Genomic DNA, 21,144 nt, shown 5'->3' with positions numbered 1-21,144 from the left:
GCGCCATCTCATGGTAACACCCCGCAAGTGAATAAATGGGCGGGTTTAGATGAGAATTTAGGCACACCCCCAGAAGGAGGGGAGTCAGTCCCTTTGGCTGGCTTTAGGTGGTTCTTTGGTTAAAAACTGGCCTCCACTACCATTGCTAATTATAGAATCATCTCACTTATATAAAAGTTTTGAAGAGCCAACAGGATTCGAAGTCTCTTACGCCTCAGGATGAATCGGAAGTCATCGGTCACGTGATATTGTATAAACTTAGCAAGCCCCGGTTCCCAGCTTGAAGTCGCTGGACCACACTTTGAGGATCAGAATCTGGGTATTAACTGTCTCATCACTAAGTTCAGCACCTTTCACAATATAGCACAGCATGGCCACGGTCAGAAAATGTGAGCCTGTCCTCCTCCTGAGTAAAGTAAAGCTCACAACGCTCTGTGAACACAGGAACGGCCCGGCAATGTTTGGTAGGTTTCTGCATTGTTTGCAAGTACAGAATATTATCTGCGCGTAAACTAATTAAGGTAAATATGGAAATTCATACAATATATGCTGCAGAATATGAGCTGAATGAAGCATATTAAAAATGCAAAGAATTAAAAAAAATTTGAACCACTGACCAAATATGGCACCTACAGTTGTTTTTCAAATAGAATTCTAGAACAGAATGTTACCGTGACAACTCTGATGTCATCATTCTGAAGGTATAAATTGAGCTGTAGGCACTAACACCACTTCAAAAGAAATCAGACATTGACCTTGCTGCATCTTAACATGAAGTGGTGTATTCTGAACTGCATTAGGCCGCCAGCGGCACCAAATGACCCTGGGGAAGATACAGAAATGAAGGAGGAAAGAAAAAGGAAGGCCAAAGGAGGAAAAATAAAATCCTGGCTAAAGAAGTTTTTCACAAATAAAGGAAAAGGAAAAAAGGCAATGGAGGAGGAGAGCCAGGCAGTGGTGGTGGAGGAGGAGGAGAGCCAGGCAGTGGTGGTGGAGGAGGAGAGCAAGGCTTTGACTTTCATAATGGAGGAGGAGGAGTACAAGGTGATGGAGGAGGAGTTCAAGGCAATGGAGGAGGAGGAGAGCAAGGTATTGGAGGAGGAGGAGAGCAAGGCAATGGAGGAGGAGGAGTACAAGGTGATGGAGGAGGAGTTCAAGGCAATGGAGGAGGAGTTCAAGGGATTGGAGGAGGAGTACAGGGCAATGGTGGAGGAGAGCAAGGCAATGGAGGAGGAGGAGAGCAAGGCTTTGACTTTCACAATGGAGGAGGAGGAGAACAAGGCAATGGCAGAGGAGTGCAAGGCAATGGCAGAGGAGTGCAAAGCAATGGCGGAGAAGTGCAAAGCAATGGAGGAGGAGGAGAGCAAGGCAATGGAGGAGGAGGAGTACAAGGCAATGGAGGAGGAGGAGTACAAGGTGATGGAGGAGGAGTTCAAGGCAATGGAGGAGGAGTTCAAGGGATTGGATAAGTGGTACAGGGCAATGGAGGAGAGCAAGGCTTTGACTTTCACAATGGAGGAGGAGGAGAACAAGGCAATGGCAGAGGAGTGCAAGGCAATGGCAGAGGAGTGCAAAGCAATGGCGGAGAAGTGCAAAGCAATGGAGGAAGAGGAGAGCAAGGCAATGGAGGAGGAGGAGTACAAGGTGATGGAGGAGGAGTTCAAGGCAATGGAGGAGGAGTTCAAGGGATTGGATAAGTGGTACAGGGCAATGGAGGAGGAGAGCAAGGCTTTGACTTTCACAATGGAGGAGGAGGAGGAGAACAAGGCAATGGCGGAAGAGTGCAAGGCAATGGCAGAGGAGTGCAAAGCAATGGCGGAGAAGTGCAAGGCAATGGAGGAGGATGAGTACAAGGCAAGGGAGAAAATGATGGAAGAAGTGTAGTGTAGTATAAGACTGAACATAGTCAATATGTTCTATCAGTACTACTTAAACATGTAAATACTTGTAAATACTTATAAATAAAGCATTAAAAATGAAGACACAGGTGTTTTCAATTGAATGAGTAGATGTGAAATGTCAGGAATATTCCAAATGTCTATTACGTGTTGCCGATAGGGGGCCATATGATTTGGGTGATAAGGGTTGCCTTTAAACTTTAATAGAATGAAAATACATTACATGTATTTGTTGTATTTTTAATTACGTTAAGGAATAAAGCATAACGGGATGAATGTAAGACACACGTCCAGCGGGAACCCGTCCGGTCGCAGCCATGTGTTAGGAGTAGGCACAAGCGCCACGGCGTATTTTAAAAGAAAGCACCAAAATGTTTAAGAAAAACTTTAGCGGTATTTATCAGTGTTAGGTTGAAGAAAGCATTTGAACAGCAAACTTTTAGAAGAAATAGGCCAAAAGGCGAAACAAGCGAGTCCCAGAGTTTGGTTATAACCGGCAGGTCTGTGAACGCGGTCGAAATAAGCCCGTTTCAAAATGGAGACACCAGCGGAGCGCCTATTTCAAATAAAAACACGTTATGGTTATAGGGGTTTAAGTAATTTATTCACATTGGCAGAAAAGTGCTTCATTACTTAAACCTCTATAACCGTAACGTTTATTTGAAATAGGCTGGTGTCGCCATTTTGAAACGGGCTGGCACTTTTCTGCCAATGCGAATAAGTAAAACGCTTTAACCATTTCAACAAGAATCAAGGTATAACGGTTAATTCTTGTTTAAATGAGCGCACGCGCGCTCCTCTCTGGCTCGCTCTCATGTAGCGCATGCGCGTTGAGCCACAGTATTTTCTTTAAAGAGCCAACAATCTTGCGTTAATTTATTTAAAGAAGAATTAACTGGGTTAACTTGATTCTTTTTTTTAATACCGCTAGAGTTTCTTTAACACACTCCGGTGCTTTCTTGTGGTGCCCAAAGCAAAGAATACCCACAATGCTCTGACTACGCTACCTCCTGATAAGGGCAGGAGGAATATGGAGTAAGATCGCTGTCAAAAATAACTCGTAATAATGTACGTCAAATGTACGCTTCACAAGCGTAAATTACGCTTGCACTTCTGAAAAATACGCTTGCTTCTGAAATTTACGCTTGCGCTTCCGAAAATTACGCTTGCTTCTGAAATTTACGCTTGCGCTTCTGAAAATTACGCTTGCTTCTGAAATTTACGCTTGCGCTTCTGAAAATTACGAGTGGTTTCTCAAGCGTGAACAACCTGTCAAAAACCAAAAAAAAAAATCATTGGACATATAAGGCATTCTCTATCGAGGAAGAAACAATCGATTTTTGTTATTGTATACGCATGTGCCAGAAAGATGGAGAACCAACCAAACGCGCCGAATTCACAGCTATTTCTATTAGTTTACTTGTTGTTGCACAACACTTTTTCTCGGTGAACAGAATGTAAAAATATTAAGGTAAAGAATGTTATACTTTATTCATAGTAATTATAGTTGGTTATTATTTATAATGTGTTATTACTGTCTTAATTTCTGTCATTGCAGAAATGTGTATTTTGCATAGTATACAGAGACCTGGAATGTCTATGACATGTATTAAACTTTTTATGTTGTGTTGTATGCATGTGTTTTTTTAAATTAATCTTTATTTTTGTTTGTAGATTCATTTAGCTGAAATTATTAATACAGCACAAAATTTGGTGAACTTTGGTCATGCTGGTGATTTTTGGTGAAAGTTGAGTCATCCTTTCCAAAATTCCAGAAGCGTCAACTCTGTGCAGGCTTTCTTTGACACGACTCCACTGAACTCTGTGTCCTTCTGCTTGTAGACCTGGTTGACAAGCCCAATTCCCTCATACGTCTAAAGATGGTTGCCTCACTAACACCTAATATATTTGCAATACAAGCCACTGAGAGTGGCATATCAGTTAGCAATCCAAGCAGTTCACTTGAAAACACAAAATTTGGACGACCACGACCCTCACACCCTTGCCTTACAAAGGCAACAAAGTCCTCCTGTGCAAGGCTTCTCTGCAGCTTTATTTGAAGGTCAGACAAAGTATTTATAATTTCAAACGGAATATCAAAAACTGTTGAAGCAGATGTCAATATAAACATTTCCTGATTTATGACATACAAGAAGTAGTCCAAATCCTGTTGTGGTTGATTTAAAATGGAAATTATACTGTGTCTGAGTCTGTCCAGCACTTGTGTCACCAATGATACCTGTTAAAGCAAATAACAAATAATTTTCAAAGCAAATATCAACAAAACTTAATAACTACTACATGCCCGTGAAGTGGTTTGTGCTTACTGAACCCTAAGCTGTATGAAAAATCTTATTCTTATGAAAACAAAATTAATTGTTAGCCATAGCTACAGTACACTGTTTATTATTTATCAGAAAATAACAGTGTGTACTTAAATGTCCATCTCATATACATGAGACTATTAACAACTTAGCCTGACACATTACTGGACAGCAGCAGTGACATACTTCTGCATAATAAATAATAACCAACTATAATTACTATGAATAAAGTATAACATTCTTTACCTTAATATTTTTACATTCTGTACACCGAGAAAAAGTGTTGTGCAACAACAAGTAAACTAATAGAAATAACTGTGAATTCGGCGCGTTTGGTTGGTTCTCCATCTTTCTGGCACATGCGTATACAGTAACAAAAATCGATTGTTTCTTCCTCGATAGAGAATGCCTTGTACGTCCAATGACGGTTTTTGACAGGTTGTTCACGCTTGAGAAGCCACTCGTAATTTTCAGAAGCGCAAGCGTAAATTTCAGAAGCAAGCGTAATTTTCAGAAGCGCAAGCGTAAATTTCAGAAGCAAGCGTAATTTTCGGAAGCGCAAGCGTAAATTTCAGAAGCAAGCGTATTTTTCAGAAGCGCAAGCGTAATTTACGCTTGTGAAGCGTACATTTGACGTACATTATTACGAGTTATTTTTGACAGCGATCTTACTCCATAGAGGAACCCCTAATGTTCCTTCTGCAAGTTCGAACCCTCCCCGCAAAGGGACAACAACAAAGGGGCATATAAAAATAAAATCCAATCCACTTTATTACAAATATTTAAAAATCAGACAAAGAAGGTTGCTGGGGGGGCGGGGCGGCTGACTATCCTCCAGATAGTAAGGTCAGATCGGCACGCGCAGCTCAGGAGGCACCTGGTGACAAAGAAAACAGCAAAACACCACACAGCATACAATACGACAAACATTACACACAACAGTACAGTGTCCGCTCAGTGTGGCACCCCAACAGCAGAGAGCAAAAGCCTGTGCGGATCCGGCCTTGTACAGAAAGATCCCGTTGTACAAACATAAGAGGGTAGCGGCCGACGTCCACCGCCCAAATTACAATACTAAAATTACACTTACAACTTAGCCCATATCAACAACCAGGGCACTAATAAAAGAAAACCAAAAGCCAATCAAATAAGCCTAAAACAGTGGCTAGTCTGGTCCTTTGCAGGAATGCTAAATGTCCTCGCAACACCAAGAGGAAGCGTTCCAATGCTACAGGTACAAAGAAACAATCAACAAAGAAACACAGACCCTTTTAAATCCCACAGTATAACCCATGTTACCAGAGCCTCGGTGTCTGTAGCCCAGCAGCCCGTAGGGGATCACGTCAAATGATAAAATTGCAATCGCCTCCGCGTCCTCCATGAAGAGTTACATGCTGCTAGCAGTCACCCTGGTAAAATTTAAATTAAACAAACATTCAAGTTCTCAAACAAACCCTCTCCTCCTTTCCTTACCCACAGGGAAGAAGAACCCACCCCACGACCAGTTGTAAAAAAAAACAGCAGCAAGAGAATGAGATTCCATCTTGGCAGCCTTTTATAACTTCCTGGGTTATAGGTCATATGACCTGGCAAAAGTGGTTGCCAATATAGTGTAATTATCAGTGCCGCGCAACTACTCCTACCAGCCCGTTCAGATCCCCACATTCTTTTAAAATACGCCGTGGCGCTTGTGCCTAGTCCTAACAGCCCTTGTCTGCGGCCAGACGGACCCCGCTGGACGTGTATGCGCTAGCTTGCATTGATCCTGCCATATGTTTTATTATTCCTTAAAAACGTAATTAAAATTAACACAAATAAATACATGTAATGTATTTTTATTTTATTTATAAGTTTAACTGCAACCCATGTCACCCAAACCATATGGCCCCCTATCGGCAATGTATGATATATGGAGATAACCCCTCGACCAATCAGAATAAGGGATACGCTCCCCCTCCCGTCGTCATAAGCGGAGCCAAATTTAAGCTCCTCCCAATGTACCGCATACTTTTTTAAGTACAAATTATTTAAAAATACGATTATAATAATTTTAAAATACATTATAACATGTCATAATTATAAACTATTATTAAACTGTAATAAACCAAATCGTGCTAAATACTATTTTTAAATAAAATAATCTTTGTAATTTAAAAACACATACAGATGTAGCCGCTTGAATTTTCCCCAGTTTCCATGAAGGGACCTTGGCTGGTCCTTGGCTGGTCCTTGGCTGGCCCCTGCTGGGTTCTGGGTGGGACCTTGACTGTAATGAGATCCCCCACTATGATGTAATGAACAAGGGGGTCGGCATGATCCGCCCCTTACCTCTCTGTGTGTAAAGTACTTGCAATGATTTATCCATCCACCAGGGGGAGCAGTGATTATGAAAGCTGAAGTGACTTACCTGAAATCAGGTAGATTCAGGTATCAACTTCACTACAAAAAAATGAAAATCTAAGCAAGTATAATTTTCTTATATTTAGATAAAATTCCAATTTCATTAATAAACTGACTACACTGCAATAAATGGCCTGTGGAATTTAAGAAATTGCTTCTGTTGTGAGGCAAAGATGGCCTAAATGTGTTTTAGTCAGTTTATTGATGAAATTAGAATTTTGTATTTTATTTCACCATTTGGAGATGAGGCGGACCCACGATGTATGCAGTATAATTACAGACCTAAACAAAGTAATAAGATTGATATTGTCAAGCAATGAGGGACAGTGTGGTATATGAAAATTAAACAGATTCCAAGCTTGTTTGGCACATTATGAAATACTTCATCTGCAAGGAGGCCAAGCCAGATACAAAGCAGCAGCGTGCCCAAGCAAGAGTTATGTTGGGAGAGGAGAGTGACCCAAGATGTGTGTAACAGACTAATTACAGGCCTAAACAAAGTAATACGGCTGATTGTGGAGAATAAAGGTGGACAGAGTGGAAAATGAAAAATAAAAAAACATATGGTTCTGTACTGTGCTTGAACAAAACAGACACATTCCTTAGTGTGTTCTGTCTGACTAACAGTCTGAAAGGCTGCTGATGGCTGCATATTCACGGGGTGGGGATGGGGGGCAGTCACAATGACGTGTGAATGTGTCATTAACTTCTCTGCTTGGCCACAATGAAAAGAGATATGTTTGCAGGGGATCAAGGTGAGGTTGCTTTCTTAACCTAAGAAGACTGAACCAATGGTCAAGCAGGGTGGTGGTAGCATCATGCTGTTTTGCTGACAGCACTTTACATCACTACATTGCACAAAGAGGATGTAATGATAAAGTAGCACTCAATAGATAGATTGGGAATTTTTTGTCATAGTACCAGACTCAAAAAGAGGAACATAAAAGAAACATAGCATAATAAGTATTTACTGTGACCCTATGGAGTCTGAGGCCTCTCACCCACTTTCAAAGTAGTCTGACATGCCGTAGCATTTTACAGTTTTTCTGAATTGCTAAACATTTCCTAAAATCTCCTCTCCTTTAACCAATCCACTAAGCACAAACCCTAAAATTCTAGCTAAAGTCACAAAGAAATGAAAACACTACCACTCAAAATAGTTGTTGGCATGCAAAGTAGAAACTGTAAGACTATAATAAAAAAAAGTATGGTCGTCTACCAAAAATATTTGTATACTGTACAGTTGTTACATATTAGTTATCAGTCATGTTTGCCGTATTCAGTACTCCAGAAAAGTTACTGTAAAGAACAAAGCCAAAAAATAAACAAACGAGAGGCATATTACAGTAAAATGTTGTGCAACTGCTAATCCAGATTCACGGAAAGAAAGAATCCTCTTTGTGACCCATTTGTACCTTGACGTTGAAATTCAGCTCCTATTCACCTGGTGAAGTCAGGTGAGATACCTGAAATCAGGTATTGTAACTCCACTGCACAAAATATTGGTGTACTGGTCCTGGCACAACAGCAACAAACACTGAAGCAGTGTTCCTCTCTGTCTCCATTGTCTTTTGCTGCATGAGCAACAGAGAAGTGCAGTAAGTGCAGAGAAGTGCTGCAGACTATGGAAATATGGAACAATATTGGTTTAAAAAGTCAGTGACAGATTGACTAGCTGTATGGGGTGTGCTAGTGGCCAAGTCAAAAAATACATGGCTGCACTGGACGGTCGCTGCAAATACCAGGATGATTTTAGCAGAGGTTCTGAAATGGCTAAGCTGACACACTTTGACAGGCATAATATCATAGTTTTACACCAACACGAGGATAATCAAAACATCATTTTCTAAAACTTTTGCACAGTACTGTATATGGCAGGCTTTTGTGAAGGTTTTCATTTCACAAACATAGGTTTGGGCTGCCTTGGATTTGAGCTAGCAGTCTGAGTAAATGCAAATGTGCCAGGGTTCACAGTGTGCTTGCACAACAGAGGCAGGAGGACAACGGAGCTGAAGGCCCGTGCAAATTTGTGCAGCCTTGGTTCTAGTTCAACATAAACTATTCAAAAACCTATTTTCAGTGGTGCTACAACTTTGAAGTGACTTTGGAGTCACCACACCTTTGCATACTGTCAATGGCCCATCAGTCTGGAATGTCTGTCACTGATCCTCACACTAATCAGTTTGGAAAGGCAGTGTGAATTTTACAGTTTTTTTCAATTGCTAAGACAGATACTGCAATACTGAAGTTGCTTTCTCCAAACTTTTCATACAGTCACCACAACATTAGCTTATGTGGGCTAAACTGTTAAGCATTTTGCTTTGCTTTCATACAAAATGCAATCAATAACTAAATTCTTCAAAAGTTTTTCTTCAATTAATTTTTTAGAGGCCATTTTGCACATAAGTACATACTGACCCTAAACTGCTAGTAAAACAGTCAAAACTGAAATATATCATTTTACTAAATTACTATCAAGACCCTTTCTAAAATAGATTGTAAAACACACATAAAATAAACAAATTATGTTAATTGACACAAGATCAAACAATGAATGCTGTATGCCAAGATATTTCTCCAGAGCAATGCCAAGGATGGACCATGTATGTGAAGAGACAGTCTTAGCAATTGAAAAAAAACTGTAAGAAAACACACAATACTAGCCTTTTCACAGTTTATAACATGCAACAGATTAAACGTTGATGTATAAAATGTGCAATCACATTATATTACAGGAATAATACAAAACTATAAATGAATATTAGAACAACAAATTAGTTAGCTGTTAGTTGCTGAGCTATTAGTTAAGTTCTCCTCAAACGAACTTGATGGGCCGAATGGCCTCCTCTCATTTGTAAATTTCTTGATTCCTGATCAGGATTCCAAGCTTCAAAACAGTTGTGGGTTATGCTGAAAAGCCAGGTCCGTGCCAGGAACCCAACTAATTTAAATGAACTAGAAATTCTGAGAGGCTTGCTAATGGCTACCAAAAGATTCTGGTTGATACCCGCTGTACTTGTGTATGTAAACTTGTGACCACAACTAAAATGTGTTTTTGTAAAGAAAGCGCCATCTCATGGTAACACCCCGCAAGTGAATAAATGGGCGGGTTTAGATGAGAATTTAGGCACACCCCCAGAAGGAGGGGAGTCAGTCCCTTTGGCTGGCTTTAGGTGGTTCTTTGGTTAAAAACTGGCCTCCACTACCATTGCTAATTATAGAATCATCTCACTTATATAAAAGTTTTGAAGAGCCAACAGGATTCGAAGTCTCTTACGCCTCAGGATGAATCGGAAGTCATCGGTCACGTGATATTGTATAAACTTAGCAAGCCCCGGTTCCCAGCTTGAAGTCGCTGGACCACACTTTGAGGATCAGAATCTGGGTATTAACTGTCTCATCACTAAGTTCAGCACCTTTCACAATATAGCACAGCATGGCCACGGTCAGAAAATGTGAGCCTGTCCTCCTCCTGAGTAAAGTAAAGCTCACAACGCTCTGTGAACACAGGAACGGCCCGGCAATGTTTGGTAGGTTTCTGCATTGTTTGCAAGTACAGAATATTATCTGCGCGTAAACTAATTAAGGTAAATATGGAAATTCATACAATATATGCTGCAGAATATGAGCTGAATGAAGCATATTAAAAATGCAAAGAATTAAAAAAAATTTGAACCACTGACCAAATATGGCACCTACAGTTGTTTTTCAAATAGAATTCTAGAACAGAATGTTACCGTGACAACTCTGATGTCATCATTCTGAAGGTATAAATTGAGCTGTAGGCACTAACACCACTTCAAAAGAAATCAGACATTGACCTTGCTGCATCTTAACATGAAGTGGTGTATTCTGAACTGCATTAGGCCGCCAGCGGCACCAAATGACCCTGGGGAAGATACAGAAATGAAGGAGGAAAGAAAAAGGAAGGCCAAAGGAGGAAAAATAAAATCCTGGCTAAAGAAGTTTTTCACAAATAAAGGAAAAGGAAAAAAGGCAATGGAGGAGGAGAGCCAGGCAGTGGTGGTGGAGGAGGAGGAGAGCCAGGCAGTGGTGGTGGAGGAGGAGAGCCAGGCAGTGGTGGTAGTGGAGAGCCAGGCAATGGTGGTGGAGGAGGAGGAGAGCAAGGCTTTGACTTTCATAATGGAGGAGGAGGAGTACAAGGTGATGGAGGAGGAGTTCAAGGCAATGGAGGAGGAGGAGAGCAAGGGATTGGAGGAGGAGGAGAGCAAGGCAATGGAGGAGGAGGAGTACAAGGTGATGGAGGAGGAGTTCAAGGCAATGGAGGAGGAGTTCAAGGGATTGGAGGAGGAGTACAGGGCAATGGTGGAGGAGGAGAGCAAGGTTTTGACTTTCACAATGGAGGAGGAGGAGAACAAGGCAATGGCAGAGGAGTGCAAGGCAATGGCAGAGGAGTGCAAGGCAATGGCGGAGAAGTGCAAAGCAATGGAGGAGGAGGAGAGCAAGCCAATGGAGGAGGAGGAGTACAAGGCAATGGAGGAGGAGGAGTACAAGGTGATGGAGGAGGAGTTCAAGGCAATGGAGGAGGAGTTCAAGGGATTGGATAAGTGGTACAGGGCAATGGAGGAGGAGAGCAAGGCTTTGACTTTCACAATGGAGGAGGAGGAGAACAAGGCAATGGCGGAGGAGTGCAAGGCAATGACAGAGGAGTGCAAAGCAATGGCGGAGAAGTGCAAAGCAATGGAGGAGGAGGAGAGCAAGGCAATGGAGGAGGAGGAGTACAAGGTGATGGAGGAGGAGTTCAAGGCAATGGAGGAGGAGTTCAAGGGATTGGATAAGTGGTACAGAGCAATGGAGGAGGAGAGCAAGGCTTTGACTTTCACAATGGAGGAGGAGGAGAACAAGGCAATGGCGGAAGAGTGCAAGGCAATGGCAGAGGAGTGCAAAGCAATGGCGGAGAAGTGCAAGGCAATGGAGGAGGAGTGCAAGGGATTGGAGGATGAGTACAAGGCAAGGGAGAAAATGATGGAAGAAGTGTAGTGTGTAGTGTAGTATAAGACTGAACATAGTCAATATGTTCTATCAGTACTACTTAAACATGTAAATACTTGTAAATACTTATAAATAAAGCATTAAAAATGAAGACACAGGTGTTTTCAATTGAATGAGTAGATGTGAAATGTCAGGAATATTCCAAATGTCTATTACGTGTTGCCGATAGGGGGCCATATGATTTGGGTGATAAGGGTTGCCTTTAAACTTTAATAGAATGAAAATACATTACATGTATTTGTTGTATTTTTAATTACGTTAAGGAATAAAGCATAACGGGATGAATGTAAGACACGTCCAGCGGGAACCCGTCCGGTCGCAGCCATGTGTTAGGAGTAGGCACAAGCGCCACGGCGTATTTTAAAAGAAAGCACCAAAATGTTTAAGAAAAACTTTAGCGGTATTTATCAGTGTTAGGTTGAAGAAAGCATTTGAACAGCAAACTTTTAGAAGAAATAGGCCAAAAGGCGAAACAAGCGAGTCCCAGAGTTTGGTTATAACCGGCAGGTCTGTGAACGCGGTCGAAATAAGCCCGTTTCAAAATGGAGACACCAGCGGAGCGCCTATTTCAAATAAAAACACGTTATGGTTATAGGGGTTTAAGTAATTTATTCACATTGGCAGAAAAGTGCTTCATTACTTAAACCTCTATAACCGTAACGTTTATTTGAAATAGGCTGGTGTCGCCATTTTGAAACGGGCTGGCACTTTTCTGCCAATGCGAATAAGTAAAACGCTTTAACCATTTCAACAAGAATCAAGGTATAACGGTTAATTCTTGTTTAAATGAGCGCACGCGCGCTCCTCTCTGGCTCGCTCTCATGTAGCGCATGCGCGTTGAGCCACAGTATTTTCTTTAAAGAGCCAACAATCTTGCGTTAATTTATTTAAAGAAGAATTAACTGGGTTAACTTGATTCTTTTTTTTAATACCGCTAGAGTTTCTTTAACACACTCCGGTGCTTTCTTGTGGTGCCCAAAGCAAAGAATACCCACAATGCTCTGACTACGCTACCTCCTGATAAGGGCAGGAGGAACCCCTAATGTTCCTTCTGCAAGTTCGAACCCTCCCCGCAAAGGGACAACAACAAAGGGGCATATAAAAATAAAATCCAATCCACTTTATTACAAATATCTAAAAATCAGACAAAGAAGGTTGCTGGGGGGGCGGGGCGGCTGACTATCCTCCAGATAGTAAGGTCAGATCGGCACGCGCAGCTCAGGAGGCACCTGGTGACAAAGAAAACAGCAAAACACCACACAGCATACAATACGACAAACATTACACACAACAGTACAGTGTCCGCTCAGTGTGGCACCCCAACAGCAGAGAGCAAAAGCCTGTGCGGATCCGGCCTTGTACAGAAAGATCCCGTTGTACAAACATAAGAGGGTAGCGGCCGACGTCCACCGCCCAAATTACAATACTAAAATTACACTTACAACTTAGCCCATATCAACAACCAGGGCACTAATAAAAGAAAACCAAAAGCCAATCAAATAAGCCTAAAACAGTGGCTAGTCTGGTCCTTTGCAGGAATGCTAAATGTCCTCGCAACACCAAGAGGAAGCGTTCCAATGCTACAGGTACAAAGAAACAATCAACAAAGAAACACAGACCCTTTTAAATCCCACAGTATAACCCATGTTACCAGAGCCTCGGTGTCTGTAGCCCAGCAGCCCGTAGGGGATCACGTCAAATGATAAAATTGCAATCGCCTCCGCGTCCTCCATGAAGAGTTACATGCTGCTAGCAGTCACCCTGGTAAAATTAAAATTAAACAAACATTCAAGTTCTCAAACAAACCCTCTCCTCCTTTCCTTACCCACAGGGAAGAAGAACCCACCCCACGACCAGTTGTAAAAAAAAAAAACAGCAGCAAGAGAATGAGATTCCATCTTGGCAGCCTTTTATAACTTCCTGGGTTATAGGTCATATGACCTGGCAAAAGTGGTTGCCAATATAGTGTAATTATCAGTGCCGCGCAACTACTCCTACCAGCCCGTTCAGATCCCCACATTCTTTTAAAATACGCCGTGGCGCTTGTGCCTAGTCCTAACAGCCCGTGTCTGCGGCCAGACGGACCCCGCTGGACGTGTATGCGCTAGCTTGCATTGATCCTGCCATATGTTTTATTATTCCTTAAAAACGTAATTAAAATTAACACAAATAAATACATGTAATGTATTTTTATTTTATTTATAAGTTTAACTGCAACCCATGTCACCCAAACCATATGGCCCCCTATCGGCAATGTATGATATATGGAGATAACCCCTCGACCAATCAGAATAAGGGATACGCTCCCCCTCCCGTCGTCATAAGCGGAGCCAAATTTAAGCTCCTCCCAATGTACCGCATACTTTTTTAAGTACAAATTATTTAAAAATACGATTATAATAATTTTAAAATACATTATAACATGTCATAATTATAAACTATTATTAAACTGTAATAAACCAAATCGTGCTAAATACTATTTTTAAATAAAATAATCTTTGTAATTTAAAAACACATACAGATGTAGCCGCTTGAATTTTCCCCAGTTTCCATGAAGGGACCTTGGCTGGTCCTTGGCTGATCCTTGGCTGGCCCCTGCTGGGTTCTGGGTGGGACCTTGACTGTAATGAGATCCCCCACTATGATGTAATGAACAAGTGGGCCGCCATGATCCGCCCCTTGCCTCTCTGTGTGTAAAGTACTTGCAATGATTTATCCATCCACCAGGGAGAGCAGTGATTATGAAAGCTGCAGTGACTTACCTGAAATCAGGTACAATATCTGATTTCAGGTATCTTAACCTCACTACAAGAAATGAAAATCCAAGCAAGTGTAATTTTCTTATATTTAGACAAAATTCCAATTTCATTAATAAACTGACTATACTGCAATAAATGGCCTGTGAAATTTAAGAAATTGATTCTGTTGTGAGGCAAAGATGGCCTAAAACTAAATGTGTTTTTAGTCAGTTTATTGATGAAATTAGAATTTTGTATTTTATTTCACCTTGTGGAGATGAGGCGGACCCATGATGTGTGCAGTATAATAATTACAGACCTAAACAAAGTAATAAGATTGATATTGTCAAGCAATGAGGGACAGTGTGGTATATGAAAATTAAACAGACTTGAAGCCCATTGAGCTTGTTTGGCACATGATGAAATACTTCATCTGCAAGGAAGCCAAGCCAGGTACAAAACAGCAGTGTGTCCAAGCAATAGAATTATTTTGGGAGAGGAGAGTGACCCAAGATATGTGTAACAGACTAATTACAGGCCTAAACAAAGTAAGCACAAACCCTAAAATTCAAGCTAAACTCACAAAAAAATGGCTGGCATTCAGTTTTAATATTTCGGCAATTCAGAAAAACTTACATATTTCACTTATCTAAACAACATTTATCCCAAAGTGCTACAAATGATTTTATTCAGCACAAACTCAGCACCAATAATCTGAGATAATTTTGAATGTGATTATTCTATTTTGTTAATATCTACTTTAAACATACACTTTTCAAAAACCTATTTTCAGTGGTGCTGAAAAATTGTAAAAAAAAATCACATAGACATTTCTAGCCAAGACTTTTGAGCTCTGAAGCTTATAGACATAGGGGCTGGTTACACAAAGGTGAATGAGACATTCAAAGAATTGTATGAGGTTTGATTACTAAAGTGTTACAACTATGAAGTGACTCTGGAGTCACCAGACCTTTGCACACTGTCAATGGCCCATCAGTCTGGGATGTCTGTCACTGCTCCTCACACCAATCAGTTTGGAAAGGCAGTGTGAATTTTACAATTTTTTTTAATTGCCAAGACAGATACTGCAATACTGAAGTTGCTTTCTCAAAACTCTTCATACAGTCACCACGACATTAGCTTATGTGGGCTAAACTGTTAAGCATTTTGCTTTGCTTTCATACAAAATGCAATCAATAACTAAATGCTTCAAAAATCATAGATTCCTGTCTCACAACATTACATTTTCAGAGGCCATTTTGCACATAAGTACATACTGACCCTAAAACTGCTAGTAAAACAGTCAAAACTGAAATATGTCATTTTGCTAAATTACTATCAAGACCCTTTCTAAAATAGATTGTAAAAAACACATAAAACAAACATATTATGTTAATTGACACAAGATCAAACAATGAATGCTGTATGCCAAGATATTTCTCCAGAGCAATGCCATGGATGGATCATGTATGTGAAGAGACAGAGTAGAATCTATGGTACTGTCTTAGCAATTGAAAAAAACTGTAAGAAAACACACAATACTAGCCTTTTTACAGTTTATAGCAAGCAACAGATTAAACGTTGATGTATAAAATGTGCAATCACATTATATTACAGGAATAATACAAAACAAAAAATGAATATTAGAGCAACAAATTACTTAGCTATTAGTTGCTGAGCTATTAAAGTTCTCCTCAAATGAGCTTGATGGGCTGAATGGCCTCCTCTTGTTTATAAATTTCTTATGGTCGTATATAAATTTTTATATAAATTGTCACTCCTGATCAGGATGCCAAGCTTCAAAACAGTTGTGGGTTATGCTGAAAAGCCAGGTCCGTGCCCGGAACCCAACTAGTGTAAATGAACTAGAAATTCTGCAAATAAGAGTGGTCAAACATTTAGCCAGAATTATGCCAGAGGCTTGCTAATGGCAACCAAAAGATTCTGATTGATACGTGTTGTATTTCTGTATGTAAACTTGTGACCACAACTAAAATGTGTTTTTGTAAAGAAAGCACCATCTCATGGTAACACCCTGCAAGTGAATAAATGGGCGGGTTTAGACAAGAATTTAGGCACACCCCCAGAAGGAGGGGGGGTTAGTCCCTTTGGCTGGCTTTTGGCAGGCAACCGGCAGGCAGCCGGCTGGGAGGGGAAAATTGAGGTGGTTGCATCTGTAAGTCTATTTTTAATGTAATGATATTTGGGTGTTTATTTAGCGACAAATATTTTAAAACCACCACTTGGGTCTATTGCATTTAAAGGATAAGAACTAAGAATGTACACAGAATGTCCATATAGCGTATTCCACATGGTTGGAGATAAGATATGTTTTCATTTAGTCTAGTAGAGGCATGGCAAAGAAAAATACACATTTCATACTGAGAACATATTTCACGAAGTGATTGTAAAGACCATCAGGAGGAATTATGTCTGTCCATTCATCCATCCATTTTCTGAAAGTGCTTATCTTATTCAGGGTCACATGGTACCCTCACACATGCATGCCTATAAGTAATGTGGTAATTCCAATTAACCTCAACCTGTTTTTGAACTGGGGGGGGGAGCTGACTCCCCAGAGGAAACCCCACGACAACATGGGGAGAATATGCAAACTCCACACACGGAGCCCTGGCCGAGATTGAACCCAGGTCCTAGAGGTGTGAGGCAGCCACTTTGACACCCCTAAAAATGCTCATCTCAAGTATAATTTGCTTAGTGCATTAGAAATGTATTTTTCCTTTTTTCCAAGTTTAAGATGTTTATTTATATACAACAAAGTGATGGGTAAATCCTTGTCTACCGGGTCCAGTCGGACAACATGTCATAGACTGGATAGACTGTATACATATTATCCAGTTTTTATCATAAATAGAGAATAAGTTACTTTGGCGTTTTTTTAGACTACCACTGGTCAGACGTCATGGCCGTTTAGGGTTCATTGCATATTCATATTCGTGCAGGGAAGCAGGCGGAGTTTGTCTGTCATGCAGCTTCCCGTTGGGGTGGGACAGCTGGGGAAGCTCCGTAAGCGAGAGTGGGAGGCGGCCTGCATTTATTCCCCTACATTTAACAAAGAGACGCGAAGGTAACAATAAAAAAGAGCGACCATACTGATCATGAGACGGCGAGCTTCAGCTGGGGCGTGTTAGTGGTAGAGGGATTGCATGGTTAGCCTGCTAACTGCGCGCTAGCCTGTTTGTTAGCTCTGTGCGCTTCTCATTCATACTGCTGACATGCGTCTTCCTCCTGCATCATCTGCTCTGTCTGTGTGGACCAGTGTCCTGTGTGAGATACTGTAACTTGCTATTTATATTTAATAGAGCCATGCGGGTTCCCGATATTACAAATGAGTAGAAACATTATTGCTAGTTATGGAGCAAGAGGTGAACGATGAACTGAATACGTGTAGGACTCCTTAATTATATCACCTTGTGAAATGCTGTAATAAAGTACTACGTAAGTAACTTTAAAAATCTCTACTGATACCGAGGTCTATGTAGCAATCGGTTTGCAATCTAGTTTATTTGTAGTTGCTTTTGTCCGTATCAGTAATGACCTTCAAATCGCAGCGATACTCGACTATAAATGATACATATTTGATTTTGTTTGTCTTTAGCACAGGTGATATCAAAAGGAATAAACAGGAGCAAGAAGAAAGCAAGTAATCAGCCTCACTTTATGGGGCCACCAAACTGATGAAAATGGACAATGGAGATCGGGGATACATGGTCAGTGACGGGAATGGGATTCGGGGAGACACCACGTGACCGTATGATACCAACATTAATTAATCTGGCCAGCAGTAACTATTACTGTAACTGGTAGATAAGAGTGGATCATTTTACAGTGAGACAGGTTTATTGGTGCATATCTTAGGGAATATTTACAGACTACATAATGCAAAATAAATGCATGGTATCTAAGCTAAATGCAAAAAAAAAAGAAACGTATGGAATTTTCATCTCATGGAAAGACTGGAATTTAGTTACCACATAAATTGGGTACTGTCACTCTCAAGTTTACTTGCACAATAAAATGATTAGATAATTCAGAAGACCAGTGTATAACAGAAAGTCTTTTAAAACAAAAACAGAAAAAATCAACAAACTTACCTAAATTGATACAATCCAGTCAGAATTCATCTACGTTTTGGTATTTTCATGTCTGATCTATATACCATAATATAGACTTAAAATTCTAAGCCAGGGGTGTCAAATTCCACTCCTGGGGGGGCGGAGCCCTGCACATCTTTGGGTTTCCCCTCATTTAACACACCTGATTCAACTCCTTGTGCTAATCACCACACAGCTCTTGAGTCTGAATCATTTGTGGTGGAGCAGGGAGAGAACCAAGCTGTACAGGGCTCCGGCCCCCCAGGACTGCAGTTGACACCCCTGTTCTGAGGTTCCTCTTCAAGATGTAGCCACTAGCCTGAATATTACAAACACTTGAAGCATCTAGGCAAGGTTTCATGACTATAAGGATGACTTGCATTTAGTAATGAGGGATTTTGGGAGAGAAAATGCCCCCTAAAATTCGTGAAACAGCCCCCAGCACTTAGCAGTGCTTGCAAACTGGTTTTGTGCATTAATTGTTAGTGCGATGTTGTTTCCTTGGTAACTTGCCTGTGATGTCGCCAATGCATGTTTGCCTGTGTATAGATGACAGATCCGGTCACTCTGAATGTCGGCGGGCACCTCTACACCACCTCCTTGTCCACGCTACAGCGATACCCAGACTCCATGCTGGGTGCCATGTTCTCTGGGGACTTGCCATCGGCTCGGGATTCTCAAGGCAATTACTTCATAGACCGCGATGGTCCGCTTTTCCGCTACATACTGAACTTCCTCCGAACCTCCGAGCTCACGCTGCCACACGACTTCAAGGAGAATGAGCTCTTGCGTAAGGAGGCCGACTTCTATCAAATCGAGCCTCTCATTCGGTGCCTGAACGACACAAAGCCTCTCCATCCTTTGGACACGTTTGAGCAAGTGGTGGAGCTGTCCAGCACCCGAAAGCTCTCGAAGTACTCCAACCCAGTCGCCGTGATAATCACCCAGCTCACCATAACCACCAAGGTCCACTCCCTGCTCGAAGGCATCTCCAACAGCTTCACCAAGTGGAACAAGCACATGATGGACACCAGAGACTTTCAGGTGTCCTTCACTTTTGGACCTTGTGATTATCATCAGGAGGTGTCCCTGAGGGTTCACCTTGTAGAGTACATCAGCAAACAGGGCTTCAGCATCAGAAACACACGTGTGCACCACATGAGTGAGCGGGACAACGAGAACACTGTGGAGCACCACTGGACCTTCTGCAGGTTGGCTCGCAAGGTCGAGGATTGACGTGCCAACATCGCCATTTAAAATGTTGTCATTGACTAGACAAGATAAGCCATGTGATATTAGCAGTGTAAGGACACGAGCTTCTTCAAACATGAGTGTTGTACAATAAACAAGAACAAAGCATATAAGCAGGAGTGTTTGTATTTTTTGCTAAAGTGCATGCTGAAGTTTACATTTAGCAGAAACTTTTGTCCAAAATGATTACGAGTTAGGATCAGGGTCAGACAGTCACTGGAGTGGTTAGGGTTATGGGCCTTCATCAGTGACCTAGAGGTGATATGATTACTCATCTGGCCACAGGACTTGAACTCAAGACTTCCAGATGTGATTACAGATCCGCATGTGTGGCTCGGCAGGATAGGATGTGATCAGCAGCCCATGAGCACGGCCCTTAACCCCCACTGCTGTAGGAACTGGCTGATTCTGCTTCCTCAGAAATGTATGTCACTTTGGATAAAGAGTATCTGCTAAGTAAATGAAGGCCACTGAGCGACACACTGCATTTGTATTTGTCTAAAGCGGTGTTTCCTAACCCAGTCCTCGGGGAGTCCCGGGCAGTCCACGTTTTTGCTCCCTCCCAGCCAATCTGGAGCACTGAATACCTGGTACAGTTGCGCTGGGAGCTGACAGGAAGCAAAAATGTGGACTGTCCGGGGTTCCCTGAGGACTGGGTTGGGAAACACTGGTCTAAGGGGTAATTTTGGAATTTCATGTTAATAGAAATATAACGGAAACTTCCTTGTTTTCAAGCATGCGCATATACTGATTGTGTGTATGCTTTAAAATGCTACGTTTTGGACCTGCAGAATTGAGCTGGATTCTTTCACTCACTCTTCATAACCGATGTCAAGCACATGCCTCAACCCATTTTCCAAAATAACAGTAATGTTTTAGTGTGAAACATTGTATGATTGTATGGTTGTAATAGTATGCATAACCTAACAAACATCAAAGCCTAGCCTTCCTTAAACATGCTTAGAACACTTACATTAGCCTACAGTTGAGCAAAATCGTTATCACAAAGACTATTTTATAATAAAGTGTTGAATAATGTATTGAAAGTGAAAAATGGAATGGAATTAGAAAATGAATCATAAAGTTGAAATATCTTAAGATGGATTATGGTAATCCGGGGAGTGTCTGTACACATAACCCTTCCCAGTGCTGAAGTGTTTGTATTGAGTAAAACCATTTTGTTTCCCAGTACTCACCTCTGTTTTAGCTGTTTGCAATTTTGGAATACTGTGTTTGTCCAGCACATTTACCCCAGTCTGCTTCTGTTCTCACTTGCTGAATTACATTAAATCAGAAGGGCACAGTACGTACATAAGCTGATACCATGACCTGATTCGTACAATGCAAATTTGTTCCTCTGCTCTGGAACTTCGGAGAATCACAATCAGATAATTAGCGTCTGTGT

The 21,144-nt window shown here is 41.3% G+C and overlaps 1 protein-coding gene and 1 long non-coding RNA gene across 18 annotated transcripts; one reads left to right on the top strand and one right to left on the bottom strand.

The window, feature by feature from the left end:
• Nucleotides 1–1,083: 1,083 nt before the first annotated feature.
• Nucleotides 1,084–21,144, top strand: LOC125747168 (BTB/POZ domain-containing protein KCTD6-like). Of its 16 annotated transcripts, none has more exons than XM_049022049.1 (4): nucleotides 1,084–1,089; nucleotides 10,670–11,593; nucleotides 17,998–18,104; nucleotides 19,038–19,177. In XM_049022049.1, the coding sequence occupies exons 2-3, from the start codon at nucleotides 10,724–10,726 to the stop codon at nucleotides 18,070–18,072; spliced, it is 945 nt and encodes a 314-aa protein (XP_048878006.1). In that variant the 5' UTR covers nucleotides 1,084–1,089; nucleotides 10,670–10,723; the 3' UTR covers nucleotides 18,073–18,104; nucleotides 19,038–19,177. The 16 variants fall into 16 exon arrangements, with proteins under 16 accessions (XP_048878006.1, XP_048878008.1, XP_048878017.1 ...); XM_049022051.1 differs by lacking the exon at nucleotides 1,084–1,089 and adding an exon at nucleotides 1,098–1,416 and having other exon boundaries at nucleotides 11,138–11,593; XM_049022060.1 differs by lacking the exon at nucleotides 1,084–1,089 and having other exon boundaries at nucleotides 10,437–10,807; nucleotides 11,345–11,593.
• On the bottom strand, nucleotides 12,735–14,224 carry LOC125747181 (uncharacterized). Of its 2 annotated transcripts, none has more exons than XR_007399233.1 (2): nucleotides 14,155–14,224; nucleotides 12,735–13,396 (listed from the first exon to the last, which is right to left on the bottom strand). It is a non-coding gene; the product is annotated as an uncharacterized LOC125747181 (long non-coding RNA). The 2 variants fall into 2 exon arrangements; XR_007399232.1 differs by lacking the exon at nucleotides 14,155–14,224 and adding an exon at nucleotides 13,482–13,771.

Source organism: Brienomyrus brachyistius, chromosome 8, assembly GCF_023856365.1.
Source record: "Brienomyrus brachyistius isolate T26 chromosome 8, BBRACH_0.4, whole genome shotgun sequence".
Classification (NCBI taxonomy): domain Eukaryota; kingdom Metazoa; phylum Chordata; class Actinopteri; order Osteoglossiformes; family Mormyridae; genus Brienomyrus; species Brienomyrus brachyistius.
The sequence above is the reverse complement of the archived record's forward strand: the minus strand, read 5'-3'. Positions and strand labels throughout refer to the sequence as shown.